Raw genomic sequence first — 20,044 nt, forward strand, 5'->3', positions numbered from 1 at the left:
TTGATCATATGATTTGTTAAGCCAACATTCTGGTTGAATGATCTACCACAAACACTGCAGCAGTAAGACCTCTCAGCTGTGTGAGTACGCATGTGAACTGATAGGTTGGCTTTGACGCTAAATGATCTGTCACAATCATTGCATTGGTATGGCTTCTCACCCGTGTGTATCCGCATGTGAAGTAGTAAATGCGATTTCCTGCTGAATGACTTGCCGCAGATATTGCACAACGCTAGCTTCTCGCCTGTGTGGGTGTTCATGTGACCTACTAGGTTACCCTTAGAGATGAAGTTTTTACCACAGACATTACAATAGTATGGCCTCGTGACTTTGTGTGTCCGCATGTGTTCTACTAGGTTGGCTTCAATGCTAAAGGATTTTCCACAGATGTTGCAAAAATGTACTTTCCAGGCTGTATGAGACCGCATGTGGTTGGTTAAGGAGCACGTATTGCGGAACATTTTATGACATACTGAGCACTCTTTTGCTATCCTACCTCTATACAAGCGCAGGTGCTTTGTCAGCATGTACTTCTTTGTAAAGCATTTATGGCAAAATTCGCAGTAATGAAGCGGGTGGATCCTGAGGTGTTCCGACAAGCTGCTTGCATTACCGAACAGCTTTCCGCAGTGATCGCAGTTGAAGGAACGATACCCTTTGTGCCTCTTCACATGGCGTGAGAAGCCCAACTTCCCGGCAAGGATTTTACCGCACACTTTGCATATGAAACTAGGTGTTCCACCACCGGGATGTTGATGATTTGCACAGCTCACCTCGGGTCTCGGTCTACGGTGAAAAATTAAAATCAAATGACCAATAGTTCAACAGCCAACTCCACTACAATTCTCACAAAAAAGAAATTGTTACTGAACATTTCATTCACTGACATACCATGCAGAGAACTCGTTACACATGAACATCACATTCCAGAGGGTAAACATCATCAGGGTGTAGACTTATATATGTCAAAAGCTCTCACTAGTTACGAGAAAGTGTTGCATCTTTTCTCTCGAACCATGATATCACGCGCTAGAAATTTCTGACGATTTAGGAATGAACGGGCTCATGCATAACCTCATGTAAAAATGCAAGAGAAGAAGTGGTTCAGCCTAAAAGGAGAAATACAAACTCTTCAATCCTGCACACATTTATCTATTGAATCTGTATATGTCTGTTCTCCTATGTAGAGGACGGCATATGCTTTGGAGTTCTGATCTTGTTCAAGCAAACTGCGCTTTGTGGCAGGCAAGTAATTATTTTTGTAAAAGCCCTTGTTGTTGAGGCTGTTTGAGGGAATCTCAATGTTGTAGATATTAATAAGGTTGAGAACATTTTTTGCCGACGGACAGCAAGATCTGCTGAACTATGGCTAGTATTTTATGAATGTTATTTACTGTCATGCAATCATACATACTGTATTTGTACATTTTTATCATATCACTGTAGCATTCTATTATGTCACAGTGTGGTTATTTCTAATTACAGAGCTTTGATGTACAATCAAAGATAGCCTTCCTACATCTACTGTATGACAGTAGGTTCATACAAGGAAGTTCAAAATTACTACCATGTATCACATCAGTCTATGTGTTAACTGCTCTCCTTAACAGAGGCCGTATGCAACATGGAAACGCTAATCCTGATGACATCCTTCAGAAGATGAAACATAACAAGCAGGTGATAGCTCTTAAACCGAACACTGACACTTTCTTTTCTCCTCCAGATACTACTGTCATTTACATTATGAAGGCGACTAAGAATATGGCATTGGTACTAGTGTTTTATTACTATGTTCTGATATCTAGAAGTTGAAACCAAATGCAAGCAATCATGTCCTTGAATACTCTTACAAATGTTCCTTTAACACTACAGCTAAAAGGTGAATGGATTCGAGGCCTGAGCTAAAATTCTAGATGACAAGACATTGAATTGCACCGTACTGGATATTGCTGCTATGCAAAGGTACGAATGACGTTCCTTTTATTTCAAATGACTACAGACAAAGTGATTATTTTTAGTAGAAAAATAACACTATTGGATAGCATCCAAGTGTGTGCTTGTCTTCCTATCGCAGAGTGTTTCTGCATATTCTAGGAAAGAAGAGGGAGAAATACAAATTTATTGGTTAAAAGTGAGATCCGCTTACAACAGGCAAATGGAAAAGTCGATCGCACAGGACAATATACATCAGAACATGAAGTGACACTTCCCAATTCATGCTGCATGCACTGAATTCACATGGCCCAGTGGAATGCTTGACTTCCTCACAAGCAAAGTAGTGGGAGGCTCGACAACATGTTGTTACTGCACTCTTAAGGGAAAATAAGTGGACAAATAAAAGTGGGACATCAATTCTAGATATAAGCCAGACCTCCTCATTTTCACACAAGTTATTGATATTGACACCACAACCCAACAGGGGGAGGAAAATACAACAATGGATTGTATGTCATACGTGTTGTGGCATGTCACGCCAAGTAAAAGGTGCAAATGTCTGTGGCCACTAGTCTTTAAGTGATTACGTGTTTCTTTGTGATGAGTAATTTATCAGGTTAACAATCAGATTTCAGCACACTGGTACTTCATTTTGCATTGATATTCTCCACGAACCAGCTAAATTGCTGTAACACGTGGCGTGTCCCAGGTGAAGGGTGTAGGTTCCCCACTGGCCTGCCGGCAGACCTAAGCGAAAAGTAATAGCTCTTGCGGATCGAACACGCACAAAGTATTTAATGGTATTTTGGCGGAGATGGAGACGTTCGGTACGGAGCAGTTGGCAGAAGAGGTCAATGCAGAAGGGAGCGTAGCATTTCTTCTCTATAGGAGCGATTGAAAAAGCATCTGTTCGCCATGTCCGGAGCGGCGTAACTACCTGATGTGATGAGCTCTAAAATGTTTCAAGACAAGCCGGTCGAAAAATAACACCGTCACATGATTACGGAAATGTCTCATGGAATCAGAACCAAGGTTAGGGCGTGTTCGGGAAGGGACGTGCGTTTGCAAGACCCAGTCAGCAGGAAAAGTGTGCAAAGGTTAACGTCGCACGGGATGTAATGTCTAAGCAAGCAAGTACCCCCATTCTGTACTGCATCGCTGAACAATGACTGGATGAAGTGGCAAATTAGCCACAGCACTTAAGAAAGCATATAGCCAACTGTGAGGTGGAGGGAAAAAACAGAGTGGAGAAAAGTCATGTGAAATGGGGTGCGGTTACTAACTGCTGTACAGCGGAAGCCGAAGAACAACTAATGGTGTTGGCATTTGTTAAACCAGCAACATTTGACGGCTCAGTTTCCGAGGTGCAAAGGCTTGACAATCGCTTCATGTAACTTGTCTACGTTGGAGAAAGAAGAAAATTTCGAATTTTTCAGTGGAACACTCCACAAACTGGCCTGGGCACGGAATCCAAAGGTGCCTTCAGGGCACTACCTGACAAGAATGCTATCTTATCATTGCCGGTGGTCTGAGTGGACTTAACGGATGGAGGAAAGAACGCACAGTCCATGCCGTTCATGTGTATGGACAGAAGAACGACGATGGCCAACAAATTCCCGAATATGCAGAAACTGGTCATCGCGAACACACAGTTCAAAAAGCGTGGCAATTATCTAGTTACGTACTATAGTAGGTCCCATCCATCTCACACTGACTGCATCCTTGTGAGACGAAGGAATCTCAAAGATGTTCTAGAGAGAACAGTTGTTCCTTACGAAACCGTTGCGATGCAACATCGACCAGTCATCTGTAAACCGCGGATAAAGTCACCAAGAGCTCAATCCTTCGCAGGAAATGGACCAAATGGGATCAAATGGTGACGCCTAAAGAAGGAGGCCAACGTTATTGCAATAGTTACAGTGCCACAAATCACCACAGATGAAATGAGCCGACTAAACTGAAAGACCCCGCAAGCTCTATTCATGGAACAACTACGTCAGAGCGACGACAACGAAGGATTAACTATGACACATAGCCTCGGAATTAGGAAGTATTACAGTACGGTGTAAGAAACAACAGTACCACGAGTTTCTTGCTCGTTGGAATGCCTACAAAGCAGCCACTAGTAAAGTGAAGGAGATCGCTGCTGCAACAAAAGCAAACCGGTAAGCAGGTCTACATGTGAAACTTGACACGCGCGAAAAGGAGCGGAATATTTAACGGCTAGTGAAATCGAGGCATCGCAAAACCGAAGAAGTCCAACGATTTTAGGGCATCAGTTAGGAAACAGACGATTTGCTACTCGACTGGTAGTAAGCGCGAGTACACTGGTGGAACTACTCTGACAAAATTTCAATCTTGGAATTTCCATATCAACCAATCCCAATCACCTCCGCTGTTGAAGGTCCAATGTAGAAAATTGACGGCACCGAAGTCCAGACTATGCTGAAGGACATGCCTAGGGAAAGCCATCTGCCCCGATTACCTTCCGACAGAGTTTCGTTTCTCTCAATGGGGAGATGCAGCAGTGTGGCTAAAGCAAGATTTAAAACTAGATCATCAAAGAAGGTCAAAAGCCAGCAGATTGGGAACAGAGTATCAACTGAGAAATAAGGGAAGCCCTGCCGATTTTTCTATTTACCACCCGATCGTACTTCTGAGCCATGCAATGACAGATTTCGAACAAATCTTCCAAAAAGGGATTAGCGATTTAACAAACATAGAACAAGCTAAGCTGGACTTGTGTAAAATTGTGGCTCAGCAGGAGCAACACACGCTGCAGGGCTGTTACTTGAGTGACACTGTGTAAATAATAAGAGGCTTCATCACAACTTTATGGACCCTCATAACCTAATCAGTTAGCGCTACAAGAACATGGCTTTCCAGAGCGACTTGTTGAGAGGGTATACTTACTCTACGAACTAAGAAGTTATGTTCAAGCTGATGCAGGAGCGTCTGATGACTTTCACATAACTGCACGAGTCCACCAAGGCCCTGCCTTATTACCACTGCTTTTCATTCTTTTGATGGACACCATTATATCAGACGTGCACAGTGAATTACCACAGACACTTCTCTATGCAAATGATGTCATTCTGAATGCAGAGAATAAGCTTATCCCCTGCGTCAAACAGAAGACTGGAAGAATCGTCGACTAGCGCAAGATGTCCTGCGCCTCAACAAAAAGAAGACGGAATACATGACAGTACATCGTTGAGACAGAATACATAACATTACATTGTCGAGAAGTTAGAAACGCGCATGCTGACGGTGAATATTTAGCACGAGTAGAGAAATTTAAGTATCTTGGCTCCACAATCTCCGATAATGGCCGAATTACTGATGAAGTCATCTTAAGGATATACAAAGTCAGCCTGAAGTGGAGAATAACAACGGGCGCCCTTGCGACCGTCGGATGAATGGCCATCTGAAATCTAGGATCTATTGAACTGTTATCCGTCCTGTCGTTTTCTATGGCAACGAATGCTGGCCAGCTAAAGTGGAGGTAGAACGCCAACTAAGCATCATGGATACGAAGATACTTAGGTGGACGGCTAACATAACTAGACGGGATCACATTTCATATTATGTTATTAGAAAGCTCTCTGGCATCGCGTTGATCCAGAAGGAAATTGAGGAAAGGCATGTGCATATGTATTTCATGTTTAAAAGACTCCTATAAGTGGATTATAAAATATATATAACTGAACAAAATGAAAATTTCAGGATTATCTGCATTAATCTGGAGTGACAGTTTGAATATCTGGCGAAATTCTACGAGTACCAACAAGAGGGGAGTCTGTCAGTGTATTCTAGCCGGAATGGAATATTGCGATTCATATTTCTGCTTACATCTGCTATATATAGCAGACAATCACAATAATCAATTTCTTATTTTCACCCCAAACAAGTCTAAAAATATGAAGACCATGGAGGAGTGGCACAAAAATGGTCAGCTCAGGGCCATGTGACACTCCACACTCTACAAGTGGAAGGAAACCACATCAATAAGTGGTTAGTTCAGGACCATATGTCCCTACACGAATGGAAGTTAGCCTCATCACTAATCAGCACTAGCTGGGAAGTTCAGAAATATGTGTCTTCCCACAAGTCAGCAATTAGGAAATGTTATGGATCTTAAAACCTGTCTTTATGTAATTCAATACCAAATTGACAAGACAAATGTTTTAGATAATTTAAAAGAAGTCATTTAAGTTGCTGCATGATATTTGTAGACTGCTGAAATGAGTCAGGATAACATTGCACCAGAGGAGAGATATAAAACAATGTGGTAAGCAGTAGATAAGATCCGGTCGACTGAAACCTTCAGACGCATCTAAAATCTATTATATACAATGGACTAACCTATGTAGACAATGGACTGCCCTCTGCCTTATATACCAAAGAAAAAGAATATACACTTTACAGTTTATCGCTTTGCTGGCTCAAGAGTGCCTCTGCACAAGATATGTTTAGAAAGAAGGAAGTTAATTTAAACTCCATCCAAAAATAGAAATATGCATTTTGTGTGTGGAACGTATTCATACGCAACATTTTTATTGGTGATCATAATACAAGATTGTCCTCTAACATAGCCTATTGTGTCCTGTTACACAAGAATTACAAGGAAACAGCAGAATTTGAAAATCAAAGAGTTGATGTATTTTAGTGATCTTCATTTGTGTACATGGTTCTACTCTGACTAATGAGAGAGTGTAAGCTGGTACTGGGCAGTTATGAGGACTGAAATGAATATTTCCTGCCACTAGTTGTGAATGTACAGTAGGAACAAGTCAATGCGTCACATAACAGTAAAAAAGGATCTACCCACCCACAAAATCAAATAAACTTCTCAGAATTCGTAGTTTCAATCACTAATCTGATTTGAAGTCAAACCTTAGGCTATGACTAGCCATTGCAGTACCTCCCGATACAAGGGCTCAGTTGAGAGCACAATTCAAGATTATACAATCATTTCCCAGGGATTATCAAGGATTGTTTCTCACAATAAACCACAAAGGTGTGACAGCAAGAAATTAACTAGCAAGTAGTCCAATGGTACACCTAGAGTTCAAAAAATCCAACACCACTAAATCTTTGAAAACAGGATATACACTTGTGCTACATTATAACATCAGTGATTAAAATTCTGAAATTATATTATATCATTACATTATTGTTTACATACTTTTATGATATAATAAATTCACTTATTTGAAGAATTCTGAAATATTTTTAGGCAACCTGCACAAATTTAAAACTTAACTTGCAGCTGTCCATTTTATTAGTTTATACTAATTGTGTAAATGTGCTTGCAATGAACACAACTACAAGCAGTTGACTGACAATGAGTATAAACTGAAAATTGGGAATTGGAAATAATCAGTAAATGTGACCACAACACTGGAACAAACATAAATTCAAAATCACGATATTATTTTTACGCTTACCACAATGTGAAATTTTTATGTGAAAAGTATGTTATCTAAGATGTAGCACTACTGATCTGAACATTTCATTCCTACAACACATTTTCTACTTGGACGTCCACAAATGGAGGAATCTGACTTAACACACAAGAGAACAGAAAAGATCTTAAAGGAAAGGAACCTGTCCAAATAAATTATTTTAAAATTATACTCTTTGAGTTATAACTCCATTGAACTCAGCCTTCATTACATTGACTAATGAACTTAATTATGTTGGTTTGCAATTATACTGTTTACAACGTACATAAAACCTAACAATTTTGAATTTGTAGACTTAGTTAATAATCTACAAACATGACTTTTTCTATGTGTCACTGCTGGAACGAACGTACAAAATTGCTGAGAATATCTAGAGGTAATATTTGCAGATGGTATTTCAGATGATAAGAATGTGATGAACAAATGATGCAGTGATAGTCACAGAAGGAACACATTTTTCATGGTTGCTTAAAGGTATTGTAAACTACACTTCAAAAATATCTAGTTTTACCAGAGATTGCTTTTGTAGATATATATTCAATAATACTACATGACAGAACATTAAATACGATCTTGAAGTTCCTGAATATTTTAGATAATTTTAATCAATAGAATTTTATGATATTAGTGTTTAATGTAACCTTGTAAAGAAAGGATTAAACTGATGAAAAAAGCAAGTTTTTTGAGATGAACCAAACACTGCTTAACAACTGCGAATAGGTACAAAATATTCCCTATGATGTAGGATTTGTAGTCTACGTACTTTGTTTCTTCTTTGATGTTCGGCAACAGCTGATCATCAGTATGTTCTTCTATGAATACTTCCTCCTTAATATCTTTGGAAGGCTAAAAGTAAGAAATATGAAAAGTAGAATAAAGAAGTAAGGGGATAAAAATATATAAGCCTAAACCAAAAAAAGCTGAGAAAATAAATTTCATAGTAGCACAAGAAGATCATAACTAATTTATATCCCATTAAAAATATAAGAATGGAAAGGATCATCAAACAAAAATCACTTTCAATGCAAAAGAGGTGTCTACCTTCGTGGCAAATGGTACACAAAAATACATTATTATCAAGCATTAAATGTTAAATGAACAAAGAAAACAATTTCATAAAATACAATATAATAAAAATTTAACTATTTCTCATAAAAACTCAGCTCTAATTTAATAGATTTATATTATTTACAAAATTCTACTCATAATATCTTCTGTATTTACAAACATAATCAACTCGCATACATTATGTGGAATTACTTTAAATAATACTATACTGTCTCCTTCAAAATAGGCTATCATTAGATTATTTACGACAGGTCGACAGTAAAAATTTTATTGTTCGCCGGGGGTTGTATTTATCATTTGGAAAGCTGTGTGAGAGCACCAAAATTGCTTTTTCTGTCATTCAGAGAGACACTGTATTGATCCGTGTTCGACTGAGTACAGGGTAAATCAAGTGACAAGCCAGTGTTCCCAAGCTAGCCACGCGCATGACGACCTGCGCTGCCAGCAGGCAAGCTTCTAGAAACAGTCACGACCAATTACAAGAGACCCCGTGAACCAATGATCGTCTCTAAGGAAAGCACACCCCCTGAGTGAAAACTATAAAACGTCATGTTCGCAGTAAATCAATTTCTCTCTGGTCTGATCTACTCAACTCTGGTCTACGCTACTCTGTGATTCTGCTGGTGACGATATTATTCGGAAACACGTGGGAAAATTTCAGCCGTGCTGGCAGACATCCGTTCTGCTAATTTAATGCAGTTTACCATAAAATCTTATGGAGTGAACTTCAACATTAGTGACCCAAGTTAAGTTTATTTCTCCACGAGAACATTAAATATTCCAGCGTGTGTGTGCACATTCTAATATCTGTTGCATTAGTTACAGCTTACATTACTGGCACGTGGCGAAGTTCATCCCAGCGAATCGCCGTGTACTTCAAGATGAATTCTTCCTCTACAATGTGCATCATAATTTCATCGTGGGACATCTACTGCCGCGTCTCCATGACCTAAGCATGTACGGCATTTCTGGTTGGAGAAGATGATTGATGGGAAAATGCCGGAATGACGGACCTCAACCTGGAATCGAACTTCAGCTAAACTTGAGTACCATTTTAAATGTTTAATTTTTTTCTCATCTTTGTAAAACTAGGTGATCTTTCTTCTCTAAATCGTAGTTCTATTAGTTCTTGTTGTAGATTGAGTTACCTTCATTTCTTGAGGTGTCATGCTAGTTGGGTTACGTGTGTGTGACTGAAATTTGAAATCTATTAGATCGGCTGTGTAGTCTGTCTTTCAATGAGTTCTCATACGTAAGATTTAGACGTATTTAAAAATCACGGACCACGCGATAAACTTCATTTGCTTACGTGTGATAATGGAAATATCTTGATTGGAGTTGTATGTAAATTTTGTGAGATAGGGTCGAATTTAATGTCATCTTAAATTCACTTGAATTCTTTAGGATTGAGTCATCTAATTTCACGACATTTCAGGAGGACTGATAGGTGTAATAATCACTTAAAATAATAATAAATTTTAGTAAAAGACGGGGTTAAGGATATAATTAACGGTCGTGGGCTATAAATTGTCTTAGATTCCTTATATCTGATATTTAATGTGCTCAGTTCATGATGCGCCTGGAATAATGGCAGTCCTGCGGGATATTAATTGAATAATTCATTGATTGAGTAATTTATTATTGAATGATTTGTTGCTTGTGTCTTTGGGAGCACAGTGTGATTTATAATAAAGTGGAGCACACGTTGAATACATTTCATGAATAGGGAGTAATAATAATGTGATTAAGGCTCACGAACGCTACACTTGCAACTTGTAACTCATGTGGTGGTGATGATTACGGAATTCCATTAGAATCTTCAAGTTAAGCTCAGAAAATTAGATGGGTCTTTGTTGCTGTTTAATGAGTATTTCATTTCAAGTGATACTACCAATTCGATCACTAGCCACTAATTGGACTGAGGATATTTCTAGACACGAGTTCATCCTGCGGATATTATTGACGCGATCATGCTGAAAATAATTAATTTATGACAGGATTCGTTGTAAATATTGTGTATATAAAAATGCGTGTGTTTAATTGTTCAGTGTAATTTTAATCTGGTCGTGCGTTCATCACGACGGCACAGATTATTTTCAACGTTGTTTTGCCACCATGACGACTTGTTTAGCATACTTTAAAGAACCATTTGCTGAGAATAACGTCGAGTAAGACCAGACTAGGATTTAATTGTACTTACCAAAGATTTAGATGAAAGATCGTCGAGTTCATTTCCAGCAAAGGCAAGCGATTTATAAATTAACCCTTAATTAACTCACATGTGGATATGAGAAAATTTTCAATGCATTTATATTAAATTTTCAAAATATTATCAAACTGATTTGAAACTTTAAATGTCATACAAGTATAAATTTAATGTCTACAAACGGCATAATTACTTGAACTTAGATGATAACGAGTAAAGATGATGATAACTAATTAGATGATTAATTAATTAATCGGAAAATGTGTGTCATAATTACAATGAGAGTTTTTTAGTGAGACACGCTAATTTGTAAACACGATCGTGTGATGAAAAAAGTAAATGCTACACAGATAAGGTTGGAGATTAACAATAATAATAATTAATTAATTAATTAAAATCTTGGATTCAATTTAGATATTCCATCAGAATTCTTCCTGATGTTATTAATGGGCATTACATACTTTAGTTAATGAAATACGTCAGTATTTAACATTGACGACGTGTTAAGATTGCAATAAATTAATTGAACACTAAGTTAATTTTATTATGGAATAATAAGCGAGATAGCTGCCTAGAAATTTTGTGTAAATCCTCATTGAAGTCTCAGGATACTTTCATTCAGAGAAATATTTTAATTTTTGAATGCAGTGAAGGCCTAATTCTTTGTTAATTTTTATTCCAGAAAACTTCCATAAAGCTGGAGGACAAGGCATATATTTTGGTTGTTAATTGCTACAGGAAGACCAGACATTATGAAAGATCACTGTATTAAATCCCAGCAAGGATATTTTGTGTTCATTCATGCTTATGTTAATAAATGTAAGAGTGTTGTTTTAAATTTTTTTTGATTGGTCGTCACCCGTTTTTCCCTTAAATGCCACTAAAAACGGAAAGCCAGGAACGAGCGGTCCACCCTGGGATCTCTCGCTCACTGGCTGGGCTTAGCTTGACAATAATGGAGGCAATACAATTGCTCTTAGATTAAAATTGATATTACATTTATTTAGTTAATTTTTTACCCTTTTTGGAAAATAACATGCATTATAAACCTGCTGCATCTTAACCTGAGTCCCCTTTTCCACTGCTTTTTGGACAACTGATGAGAGAGATAAGAACATGAAAAGGAACAAACTGTAGGATAGCAGTAGACAAGGTAGCATAGAAAAGGAGGAACATTTGTCAATATGTAAATTTATAATTGCCTACATATTCGTGAATATTCAGCAGAGCACGTGTACATGTACAATTCGTGGAAAATAAATAACAATAATAAATAGTATCTCCAAATCATTACCCAATACCATTACTTGCTTCTCGTTCTCTTTCTGTTGATCCCTATTTCCACAATGGCTAGCTATTTTCTTTATCCTCTTATATTCACATATTCACATTCTCCCGTTCCCACCTGTCTATGCATGACTTGTCTTGTCACCTCTTTGTTGATTTCCATGTAGCCGTATACTTTCTTTCATAAAGCACTTCACTGTAATATCAAATGATCCCACATCATACCTAATACTTTCCCAACAAGTAGACAATGCTTAAATCATAACCATAGAAATATCCATCATCCCTCTCTGTACATCACATTAAGACCAAAAAACAGAAATCAATCAATGTCTCAATCAACAGCATTTAGGGCTGTCGGTTGTTTATGTAGTCAAAGATTGTGGAAATGTCTGAAAGAACTCCCTTGGTAAATTATTTCAATCACTAAATCATCCTATAAGTGAACATTCGGCAAAATTTGTCCCCTTGAATTCCAACTTATGTTGTGACCTTTCCTAGATTTAAAGAGCATGACTCAAATTTATTCATCAACTAATGTCATTCAAGCCATCTCTCCAATGACATATCAGAATATACTGCTTAATCAAACAACATCTTTCCTTTCTAAAAGTCTTCCCAGCTGGAACTTTGCAACATTTCTGTAACACCATCCTTTTGTCAGTAATCACCCACAAGAAATGGAGCTGTGTCTGCGGATTATTTCCTGTTCTGTAATCAAGTAATACTGGCGACGGTCTCATACTCTCATTGTGGCCATGCTGGAGATTTATATGCCATCTCCTTTACAACCCCTAAATAACCACATAATCATGTTGAGAGATCAGTAAATTTTATTTTCAATCCTGTGTATGTGATTATCACAATGAAGATCTATCCTTATTATGAATACCCTGGTACATACAGAGGAACTTTCACACCATCAACACAATAATAAAAACCAGACAGGACACTTTCTATTTGTGAAATACACAACCTGACTTTTCACCCCGTTTACAAACATAACATTGCCCGATGTCCATCTTACAATATTATCAAGGCATTTTTGCAGTCCCTCACAATCCTGAAAATTATTTATTACAAAGAGGCTTATATCTTACTTCATTTCATTATTCATATTGTTTATATATATCTGAAAATACAGGACTCACAATACTGCCCTGTGGGGCCCAATCCCATGATTGTTACAGGATCAAATAAAGCTTCACCTACTCTAATGCTCCGAGTTCTATTTTCTAGAAATACACCAGATGTGGCCAAATTATTAGGGTATAAGATATATTTCTATCTTTGTGCAAATTATCGACCTCCATAGCCTAATCCTTGAACTTGCCTGGTGGTAAAGTTACACCTTGGGGTATCCCTGTCCTTACTTATGTATTTTGTTTATATAGTGGCTACAGTGAGAACCAAAATGTAATTACATTATTCACATGGTTTCGTGTCATTTTTATCAGTGCTCATGTTTTGTTATGTATCATCTATATCTGCATATTGTTACTGTATGCTGTATGTTAAGACTGTGCATTCTGTAAGTTACAAGCATTATTGATACTATTCACGAGTTCAGTTGATATCTTTAAAAGTGGTTCTAGAGAACTGTCATATTTGGAGCTTACGGGGAGATGAAAGGACCTTTCGCCAAGAAAGGCAGTGTCAGTTAGCTACTTACTGAGAAACGTTACTCACAGCTAGAGATAGCATCTAGATCGCAAATATCACAGCAATCTGTAAGTAGAATTTTAAAATGTAAAGATAAGAAGAAGACAACGTGTTGGAAAATGTGTGCAGAAAAGGAAAAAGGAGTGAGCAAAACTGATTAATTTGTCAGCAAACAATAGCAAGGTTACTAGTTCAAATTTACGTAAGAAATTAAAAGAGTATGTGTGATTGGTACCAGCCAGGACTGTGAGGTGAGAGCAAGACGACCTCAAAGAAAAACCAAGATTACTCCTGCTATGGCTGCAAAGAGGTTTTAGTGGGAAAAGAATCTCCAGAATTGGTCATCTGATGACTGGAAAAAGGCAAGTCCATGACATTAACTGTAATTCCTAAATTATCATTCATTATTCCATTTCTAACCCAATCTAACCGATGTAACCGTACAGCACAGTGCAAGTATGAAATTCTTCTTTGAAATTGTACAGCTTATTGCATTAAATGCTAGGCTTATTTGTTTTATTCATTTCACGATTGTTTTAGTGACGAATCAGTATTTCCTGTGGAAGAAGAAACAAGTCAATATGTCAGGAGAGGCATTCCATCCAGATTGCGTGAAGCATCCAAATTCAGTGATGGTCTGGAGTATTTTCTTGGTACGGCTGTGTACAATATTATACTGTATGAGGAACTATGAGATGTGAGCAGTATAGTATTAAGAACCCGTTTGCTACCTCAGGTGCAAGAGTGGTTTAGCCAAAGTGAATTTATTTTTATGCAATATGGGGCTCCTTGCCACGAAGCAAAAAGGTAATGGAATTTTTACGGGAAAAAATATGGAAGCACTTGATTGGCCTACAAAGAGTGCAGACATAAACTTCATAGAACATCTTTGGGTGATAGCATAGAAGAACCGAAAAACAAATATAACGACGAAAATTAGCTTGATTGAGAAGCTCATTCAGATCTGGTTTCATAATGACGATTTAAAGAGCCAGTGTAAAATATTTAGGGTATTCCCAGTTGAATCAAGTCACTCATAAAAGCTAAGGGGATGCATACAAAGTACTAAAGTCATCAACTTAAATATTGGTAACATCTTATGTGTTCAATTATCAATTTTTTAATGTTTACACTAATAATTTTATTTTATCTATCCCAACCGCACTATTTTTGTCAGTAGTCTTCCAAGATCTAAAACAACTCCATGGCACTAGAGCCCGTGAAGGGCCTTGGCCTACCAAGCGACCGCTGCTCAGCACGAAGGCCTGCAGATTACGAAGTGTCGTGTGGTCAACACAACGAATCCTCTCGGCCGTTATTCTTGGCTTTCTAGACCGATGTCACCATCTCGCCGTCAGATAGCTTCTCCCTAGATCTAAAGTATCAAAATCGTTAGATATGTCAATCGTGATACATTTGACCTCCTGAATCTAATATTTGAGCTATATCTTGCTGGAATTTACAAGATTTGCTTCAGTGGAATTATGTTTCCTAAACCTAAACTACCTTTCATCGAACCAGTAGGTAATTTCGTAAATGTGTATAATATCATCAGAAAGAATACATTTCAATAACTTTCATTCAATGTCAGTTGAGATGACTAGTGTGTAATTATTCACTCTTCTTTCTGTTCATTCACAGGTTGTATTGTGAGAAACAGGTATTCCAATCTTCACCTTGATGTTGCAGTCCGATTCCGGGTCTATCAGCGAATGCAACATCATAAATGCATATAAGAAAGTCCTAGGAACACTACTTTGCAGATCCCGTGTGGTGGTGTCCATGCTGAGGACAAACGGCAATGGGGACAGAGTGGTACATTGGTGTACACACCAACATTCACTAAAAAGCTCTCCGAGACGTTTACAGCTCAACATACACAACTTCTGGAGTTCGTGTAGAGAATTTTGACCTAAATTATAAGCATTTCTGGTACACCATGGTCACGAGTGCAGACCAGATCACACGGTGTGGAATACGGTCGAAAGTTATTTTAATATCAAGGAAGGCAATTTGCACTGCCTGTTGATGCTGTCAGTGCTTTTCAATTAGCATTCTGGCAGTGAAAATTGCATGAGCTGTCCCAGCACCCTTAATGAAGATGCATTGGTTAGGAATAATGCCGACGATTTCACCCAGTCAATAATGAAGGATACTCTCAAAGATCTTATGTACAATTGGGGGCAAATTGGACGGTAATTTGCACATTCTGCTGGATCGTCATTTTGCTTAAAAATAGGCATAAGGATGTTGTTGGCCCAATGACTGGGAACAGAGCCAGTCAACTCTGGCACTGAAAACACTTATCAGCCAGTTGGTAACGAGTTCTTTAAACTGCTATAACTTCCGGCGGTTTGCTGGAAGGTCATCTGGTCCTCGCGCTTTTTGGTTCTTCATACTCCTAATGGCATTGTCGACTTCCTTTGATGTGATGCATAAGTTGGACTTTCTATCTGGAATAGGGTGATGCGGGAATTCAAAGCAGGAAGTCTCTATAAATGTTGTTGTCAATGTTTGAGGATTTCTTGTTTGTCCTGTAATCACTGGTCATCTTTGAGTCTAATGCACACAGAGTGCTCAATACTTTTGTCAATTTTGGTCAGCTATAATATAGTTATTTTCTCCTTCCTTTGAGTTCAGTGGTGTACAGTGTTTATCAGAACTATACCAACAAAAATCAAGGATGCTCCTCGCGTTATGTGAAGAATAATAGTTCAATCAGACTGGCGGGGAAAATTTTTCTTTTTGAGAAAATGAGGTTTAGGTGGGGTTTCATGAAAAGGGCTCAAAACGTAAATTTTCAATTTATCTTTTATTTAATAGTAGAACTCATTGATAATAAGTTCCCAAAGTTTCAAGGATGAAATTACATACGAAGAGCCTGAAAAATAATAATTAAATATGTGACGCGACCTGCCTGACACACCCACTTTTGAAGCAGCACTTCAATACCAGCTCGGTGAAGGACCATTCCGTGGATTTATTTCAAGCAAACTTGCACGGGATATATCTAGAAGGCTGTGATACATATTCTTTGGTTTTATAGATCATCTGTGACTGCGTTCCGTATCTTAGAAGCAATGCCTACTCAGTTGCTTTCTTTATGAAGAAGAAATAAATTCTTGTTTTGCGTTGTGCTGCTGACGGAGATTTACACAAGTGTTCAATTCTTTCATCATTCAATAATGCCATGGTCATGAAGAGTGTATAGAAGACTGGATAAACTATGTTTGCAGAAGTTAGTGAATGCAAGACATGAGAAACCAACCAGCAATGAGGTTAGGTTCGAAGTAAGTGCAAAATGGGTTACATATTTTCACATGGTGTCAACAGATGAATAACCCATTCGTAATCTGTGTCACATTAGCTGGTGTAAATATCTACAGGTTCAGAGGGATAACAACCCCTACATTCACAAGCAGAGGCTTCCAAAATGTATCCTAGATGTTGTAAAGCCTACTTACAGGTTTCTGGCAGATCATGAACTTCTCAAAAAGTGTGTTCTTGGCAAAACCCAATATACAAATGAATCTCTAAATCCACTCATATGGAAACAATGCCCTCAAACCACATTTTCACCTGCTACAGTTGTCAAAATTGCAACTTATGACACAGTTCTTGTATTTAATGGTGGGGACGTAGTGAGGATGAAGGTATTAGAGAGAATGGGCTTTAAGGTAGGAATTTTCACTCAAGACATCTTCAGATAAATACATTTACAGCATCACTCTGCAGCTGAGAAGTCAGTTGGAGACCTGGTAAAGCAAAAGCAAAAAACAAGACACCAGAAGAGAAGACTTGAAGGGAATGAGGACCCTGAGTACAAATCTGGGGCCTTCTGAAGAAATGATATAAGAAACAACAGTAGGTTCAACTTTAAATTGCATTTCCTGAAAATTATGTTTTTAAATGTTTATGCACCTTTTCCTCAGATTCAATGAAAGGTAGAATTAGGAAATTTTGTACATTTATTTTTATAAACCTAATAAAGGACATCTCAAGAGAAAATCTTGAAATTGAGTGTAAGCTGAGATATGAGGAAAAGTGCTTGGAGTTTTCAATGAATTTCATATCATTCATCCAAAATTATAAACAATTAAATCTCTCCTATTCTATAAATTCAAAAAACCTCATCAGAGAAGCTTACTATATGCAAAGAGATTTAAGAGAGAATTTTTAGAAATCTCTTGCTTACTTTTTAGAAATAGGTACGTATATATATATTTGAGAAAAGACAATTTAAAACGTTAATAGATAAATATAATACAGGGACTTAATAGAAAATGTGATAATTTTATGTAAATCATGGTACAAAATATCATTGCCATACCTTCAAAACTGTGAGTTTGGTGCATCTTTTAAATAAATTAGTGTGTTTTTCATGAACGTCCCCCCTTAAAGTTTTACTTCTGCCTGCGCGATTCAAACTGACGAGCTGCTGCCAAATTTCAGGGAAGACAAGGGAAAGGAGAGGTGGTGGGGTGTATGATGAAGACAGAGATAATGCTTCGCGCGTATGACAAATTTTCTCATACGACTCGGACAGAACTGTCACTAACAGGCAATATCCACAGTTCGTTTACTAAATAGCTGTAACTGCTGCATACATGTTGCAAGAACACACTCTATTTATAAAACATTTGTCTGTCAAGGAAAGCACAACATTGTTTCTCCTCTCGCACGTTTCTTGCAGTAACGTTCTATATTATTTAACACTAGCAAATGTACCCGTGCTTCGCTACGGTACTCTACATTGTATACGGATATCGAAGTAAATTAGTGCACATGAAATGAATAAGATTTTTAAATTAGGTTTGTCTTGGCTTTATCCGAAAATCAGTATTGTGAAATCCACAGACGTTGTTTCCAATGAAAGTGTGATTTGCCGAATTGCGATGATAACGGCAAGTCCACTTGTTTACTGCAATTCACAACGAAGAAGGTAATTTTCATTTAACGCAGACCCCATTGCCTAGTGCGCGGCCAAAATCGATTTGGGGAGGTTTCATTACAATGCCAGACCACAATTCCTACTTTCAGATATATTACAGTTGAGGAACTTTTATTATATTTGCAAGGACCTTCCTTACTGACAGTCAAAAGTGAGTTGCGTTCTTATCTTTATAATGGCAGACGCATTTTCTAATGCCAGTCAGCTTCCTGCCAGTCACACCGAGTTGGTGAGATTCCATTATAATAGCAGGCCACTATGCCTATCGTCAGTCACATTTTAGATGGGTCAATTTGTTTATAATGGAAGACACCCTTGCCCACTGACAAACAGGATCGGGTAAAATAGTTTTGAAAAAAAATTTCACGCTCCCAAGAGTTCTGCTAGTCGAATCGAGAAGGGAATTATGCATTAAAATAGTGCACAAGAGAGGGAGGACGACCCCATTCTTACTGCCTGTCAAAGTCGATGTGGGGAGGCCTGAAAACAATAGCAAAAGCCCTCCTTCTGACAGTCACTATCGATTTGCAATGTATTTAATACCAATGGCAGACAAACCCTTTCTAGATTGCTAGAAATCGACATCAATGAAATAATATAGTCGTCATACGGAAGTATAAGGATGTTAACCATCATTTACAGAATAACTGATGCTAAACGGTACATCAAATCGAAAAACGGATTGTAAGATAAGACGCACTTTCTGGCCATATCTTGGGGTCAACAGCTACTCCCGTACAAGTTTCAAATTTCTGAGATTTCTCGTAGTGCCTCATTAATTCACATCTTCTTCCATTTTTTAATATTTATAGATATACATCGCTCCAGCCCGACTTGCTTTTATATATATAGATGACGGATAAGCATGAGCACGTTGAAAAGTGCAGACTTCCACTTCGAGATTCATATCTCCTAAACGGTGCATGATATTAAGAAACGGTTTGCGCCATCAGACGCCTCATTTATCGCTCTAAATGTATGTTTCTGCATCATTTCCACGTATCTCCCATATTAAGGGGGTAAATTGAGTTCAAATTTGGAAAGGGTGAAATTTGGGTACATTTTTTAACATTTTACATTACTTTCTGCCTACTAATGTATAAGCTAGAATCATGAAATTTGGTCTACATATGGCCCTTAATCGTGCTAATGTGCGCACCCAACGTGATGATCCTATCATTCTTATAAGTGTGTCAAACAATGAAAAATACTTGTAAAAATCACCAAATTTAAGAATACGGCCAAATTTAACGTATAAGGGAGAGAGATACGACAAAATGTCACAAGACCAAAGTTGTACATCACTCAGAATTGAAGTGATATTGTGCCATCCGTTTTGTGATACGACTTACCGTTTAGCCAAAAAATAGCTCAAAAGGAATGACTGCACAGTCATTAAAATTGCCTCCATATTTCGAAATCTTTGGGGGTAAAAACTGAAAAATTTGATCATCTTGGAATTTTCCC

General features: G+C 37.8%; 1 protein-coding gene across 1 annotated transcript in view; it reads right to left on the reverse strand.

The window, feature by feature from the left end:
- Positions 1-3,978: 3,978 nt before the first annotated feature.
- The window catches only part of LOC137503166 (uncharacterized), a 69,745-nt gene continuing 53,679 nt past the window's right edge, over positions 3,979-20,044 (reverse strand). Inside the window, exons 4-5 of the mRNA XM_068230652.1 lie at positions 8,167-8,249; positions 3,979-4,081 (exon numbers count right to left, since the gene is read on the reverse strand). Of these exons, the coding sequence (XP_068086753.1) occupies positions 3,979-4,081; positions 8,167-8,249 (186 nt within the window). The remainder of the gene's footprint in view (positions 4,082-8,166; positions 8,250-20,044) is intronic.

The sequence above is a fragment of the Anabrus simplex genome, chromosome X (assembly GCF_040414725.1).
Source record: "Anabrus simplex isolate iqAnaSimp1 chromosome X, ASM4041472v1, whole genome shotgun sequence".
NCBI lineage: Eukaryota > Metazoa > Arthropoda > Insecta > Orthoptera > Tettigoniidae > Anabrus > Anabrus simplex.